Below are 5,139 nucleotides of genomic sequence, written 5' to 3'. Positions count from 1 at the left end.
CTCCTCCGGTGAGAGATATGTTTGCTGAGGAAGTTCTTCGACCTCCCAGAAACGTCGCAACTGGTCGGAGATTTCCGACAGCACCGTGCAGTGGTGCGTTTGAATGCGAGCCGGCCGTGACTGCGACGGTACCGGCATCGGGCCGGACAGGAACCATCCGAATATAGAGTTTTGAGCGACGGGCTCATGAGGGGCGCGACTACGGACTTCCGGTAATAAGATCGCGCTATACAAGTCAGCACCGATGATGACGTCAATCGGCGCTGCGCTAGTCGGATCGTCGTCGGCTAGCGAGAGTTCGCGAATGTACGACTTCTTGGTTATATTATATCCGGCACCCGGTGCGGAATGTAAGTCGTAAGCGACTTGAGAACAAGAGCGGAGACGGAGGGCCGCGGGCCCGTGCCGTCACGCGCTGACACGTAAACGGTAGCTGCGCTGCGTGCGGTGGCAGCGGTCTCGCCGATTTCAGTGATAGAGACGGAGACGCGCGTACGCGGGAGACGCAGTCGCTGAGCTAAACGTTCGGTGATCAAAGTTGTAACGGAACCTTGATCCAATAACGCACGAACTATAGTATGTCGACCGCTGAGACTGCTCACCTTAATCCAGGCAGTGGCTAGCAAAATATTCGATTTCGAAAAGCTCGTGTGAGCCAATAAATGTGACGTTACTTCGTCAGTTGAATCTGTTTTCGCGTCCGTGGATGAAGGTGAGTTCTCGGTTGTCGAGCTATTGTTATTCACATCGGTCGTGTGAAGAAGCGTATGGTGCTTCTGCTGACATTGACGGCATGTATTCTTGCTTGAGCACGCATCGCGATTATGCCGCGTGCTCAGGCAATTGTAACAACAATGAAACTTCTTCGCGAGATCACGCCGTTGAGCGACGCTTTTATTTTAAAAGTCCGGACACGCGGACAAGAAATGCGTCTTTTGGCACATGGGACACTTGTTCGCACAGGCATTAGCTGCGTGAGCTTGAACTGAGGAATGTTGTTTATTGCCCTTGACTTGAGGCGAAGCCGGGAGAATATTCTCGAGCGCACGTATTCGCGACTTTAAGAAATTATCAAGCTGCTCGTATGTGGGATAATCTAACGTATCTCCAAGTTTTAATTCCCATGCATTACGGGTGCCTTTATCAAGCCTTTGCACTAGCAAGTAAGCCAACATGTCGTCCCATGTGTCAACCGCACGGCCGAGGTTTTTTAGAGACTGAATTGAAACGCTTGCTTTATCGCGCAACGCGGTGAGAGCGGCGGCGGAATCTGAGGTCGCGGGAGGAAGCGTATGCAGAGCATGTATGTGCTCGTGCACCAACCGTCGGTGATTATCGTATCGCGCGAGCAACAAATTCCACGCGATTTTGAAATTTGTATCCGTTAATGCCAGATTGCGTATGGCATCGCTGGCTTCACCTTTCACGCACGAATGCAGATATTGCAACCGATTGACTTCTAACAAGTCACGATTGTTAATAATGAGCGCCGTGAATTGATCGCGAAACGCTTCCCACTCGCGGAACTCTCCGGCGAATTTTGGTAAATTAATGCGCGGAAGCTGAAACGCGGTACGCGGCGATGCGCTGATATTACATTGGCTTACGGGGGATGACCCAGGGTTGACTTGCGGCGGCGACTCCAATCTGCTCATCCACTCAGCCATGTAGTCGGATGTCGTCAGGAACGTCTCCTCGCACTTGTCGAAACGATCCTCGGTGAAGTATCGGCTCGTGGCGATGAACTCCTTGGTGGCGGCAGCCAGAATCTTGCCGTGGAGAAGCTCAAACCGAGCGTAGTTCTCTTTGAGTTGCAGCAATCGGTTGCGAACCACTCCGAGTGTGTAATTCGTTTTGCCGATTTTCTTAAAATTGTCGAGGGCTCGATCAATCGCATGAATTGCGACTTTCTGTTGCGCCATGAGGTCCTCCATTTTGGTTGAGCGTCCGTCACTTAGGCGTATAGCACCGTGGCACTCCGATCCGGCTCGAAGGACCAGAATTTATGTTGGCGAATTTGCGGTTGCCGGGCGTAACTCCGGCTTCGCCAATTGGCGTAAGAGGAGGCCGAGTCGACCCCGACAGGGATCCGGAGTGCGGAGAATGAGCGGACACTGCTTTCCCAGATAATGCACAGCAATCGTTTATTAATGATGCACAGAATTATACAAAACTTGTATTGAGGCGCGATTACGCAATGCTGAACCGAATGGTCACCACTCGCGTGCAGCGAGGGTAAAGCTGCGGACGCCCGGAGGCGTTAATGTTCGTCGCCGCACAGTGAGAGCGGAACGAGCGCGTGAATAGCGCGGTTGCGAGTGTCTGTGAGACACGATTCGCGAGTGCACGGATGGCACAACAATTTCTGTTCGGATGCACGACGGGGCGTAAATCCGCGTGGAACGAACTTGCTGAGTTTCACGGAAACACGACGGCGAGGCTCGACTGCGTGAACCGGAGTAGAAATCTATACGTACGGGTGCAAGTCGGCAAGAGGACCGCTTGAACCGCTCGATTATCTTCCACTGAAGGGACCGCGCTCTCGCGGGCCCGTTGTCGGAGCATTCGGCGACGCGACAATTGAAAGGGCCAATAGGCGCGTTTCGCAGGATCACGAGATCCTCGCATGTCTGGATCGATAGCGCGACGCGAGAGACCGCGCGGTCTTGGAGTGACGCGGGGGAGCGGCGCGAAGTCGCCTCGTTCAGGGGGCGGCTCAGGGATGGCGGCAGCGATATCAATCGCGGGGAAAATCCTGAACAATGATAAATGAAATAAAAGTTATTGAAAAATTACTGAATATATTTCAAAATAAATCATAATTTTCTTTATGAAATTTAATGTAAATACTGTGAAATATAAGAAAAATTAAATTATACTGTTGAAAAATAATGAAAAATTTGTTAAAATATTAGATATCATGAAAGTTATTGAATTTAACTGAAATTAATTAACAATTGAAACTTTCATAATGATATTTATGGAATAATAATGAAAAAGAGATCAATTGATAGTAGAATTTCATTATATTTTCAGTCAAATTTTTCCACCAGAGATAATTATTAAATTAATAACTTACTTTCTCTAGCTTTATTTATCACCACCAATTCCAACCTTTACTGACAAATTTCTGAGTCTTTGCTCGTTCAGTCGCTTTTTGAAACTGAAGCATAGGAGCCTTCGTTAATTTGAGAATTTAGCTGATGTTAATTCGAGTTTATAAGACTATAAGTCTACTTTTTGAGAATTACTACTTTTCTATGTCTCAGTTTTAAAGAATTCAATTTTTACTTAATTTATAGATTTTTTACTACTTGAGTATTACATAGCTTGAATTCGGAAAATTTTTTGACACGCAATGATTAAGGCCGTTCGCTCCACATTTTTCAGCCTCTTAACACGATTTTTCTCGCCATTAAACGAATAATTATTTTTAAAGTTTTAATTGTTAACAACTCTCTAATTAAATTTATAGTTTGACCACGCATACATTTCGACTATTTGTTAATCGGTTTTTTGGGCTTTCAACTTGATGTGGCTTCTTAAGGGGATCCTGCAGTGACAGGCGAACTCGAACGCGAATACAACGCCATCCCAAGCGGAACTAAAAATGTTGATAATGTCGACATTTCTAATCCCGGTTCTAAACCGCGTTATTCATATTATCGATTTATCTCAGGGCAGTGATCACTATTTTACGCTCTCTAAATATACAAGGTCTGCGTCTTTTTAGACGATCCAGTCCGTGCGGCCCTGGCTGCGATTGCAGACAAGATCCGGCAACTACGGTTGCACGCAACGTTGCTCTTCTTGTCATTCTGCATCCGTATTTGCATTACTAAAATAAAATTTAGATGGATCTTTTTTTGTACGTATTGAATCTTACTTCTACTTGCACGATATTATTCCTACATGTTTTCCTAAGGGGAGGTGACAAACATTATGTATGTATAAACTGCAGAATTTTTGTTTTAACCAAATATTGTCGTTAGGTGACAGCTGTATGTGCCCAAATAAGTAATATTTTTAATTTTTTCGTGTTTTTGATATAAAATCGCGTTTGTGTAGTTAGATTTTTATGCGTACTTTAATTCTGTAAAAGATTTTTGCAATTCTATAAAGCCAATTAAAAGATCCATCTAAAAACGATAATGTCGGTAAATCATACGGCTGCAGGATTCCCTTAATAACTCCATGTAATTTGCATACTGTAATTATTAATATTAAGAAAGTAAAAACGACCGCTATGATTTAAATCAAATAGAGAGGATAAATTCCATAATAAAAATGATATAATTATTAATTAATGTTATAATCTTATGATATTAAACTTCCTTTTAATTTATTTCATCTCTCGACGGATTTTTTATGTAACGAGATTATTATAATGCATTACACAGTTAATTAGAGGGATTTATTTGATTGATTAAAAAAATCTGTGTAAAGCACGAAACGTCCCAGTTATTTTGACGGAATATTAAACTATATTATTTAGAATCCTGTTGTTCGGTTATTGGCTCTTGCCCTTGTTTTATCTAAGACATACGAGCTTTATCTACTTATATATTTTTTAATTTATACATATTAAAATTATTGCAATGTTAAAAAAAAACAAATTTTTTACATTATCTCATGACGGAAGAGACCACCACCTTCTTGCGGTTTCCGTTGAGCAATAATATGTACATAATTTATTCGTAAAAGTGAAATACACAGAACTGTTATTGCAAAAATTTGTTCTATAATTTTACTATATGTATTTTACAAGACATAGTAACTTATGCCGATGTCAAATAATTAATGAAATAAAATTGCTTAAAGTTTCCATGTGCGTAATCTATCGAGCCGATAGAAGCAATTTTCTAATAGTAAACGTGGACGAGCGAGTAAAACGATCGGCTAGAATGCTGAAAGTCTTAAATTCGAGTCCTGGTTTTTTTCTAACTTTTTTTGCATTTTTATTCTTTTAGGCAAATGAGTTGTTATGTAATACATATAAACTAGGAAAATTATTTGACAATCATTAAAATTATTCGCATATTTTCTAACAACTTTAGGAAAGTTCGATTTGCTCATAAAAAAATAAGAAATTATTTTCAAATTACAAAATAAGTTTTCTTTATTATTATATAATAACAA

At 42.1% G+C, this 5,139-nt stretch overlaps 1 protein-coding gene across 1 annotated transcript; it reads right to left on the bottom strand.

The window, feature by feature from the left end:
• Positions 1–899: 899 nt before the first annotated feature.
• On the bottom strand, positions 900–1,934 carry LOC112459388. Its single transcript, XM_025023454.1, has one exon. The coding sequence runs from the start codon at positions 1,932–1,934 to the stop codon at positions 900–902; it is 1,035 nt and encodes a 344-aa protein (XP_024879222.1).
• Between the last annotated feature and the right edge of the window lie 3,205 nt (positions 1,935–5,139).

Source organism: Temnothorax curvispinosus, unplaced genomic scaffold, assembly GCF_003070985.1.
Source record: "Temnothorax curvispinosus isolate PA1 unplaced genomic scaffold, ASM307098v1 QBEX01009795.1, whole genome shotgun sequence".
NCBI lineage: Eukaryota > Metazoa > Arthropoda > Insecta > Hymenoptera > Formicidae > Temnothorax > Temnothorax curvispinosus.
Note: the sequence above shows the minus strand (reverse complement) of the source record. Positions and strands in the feature narration are given on the sequence as shown.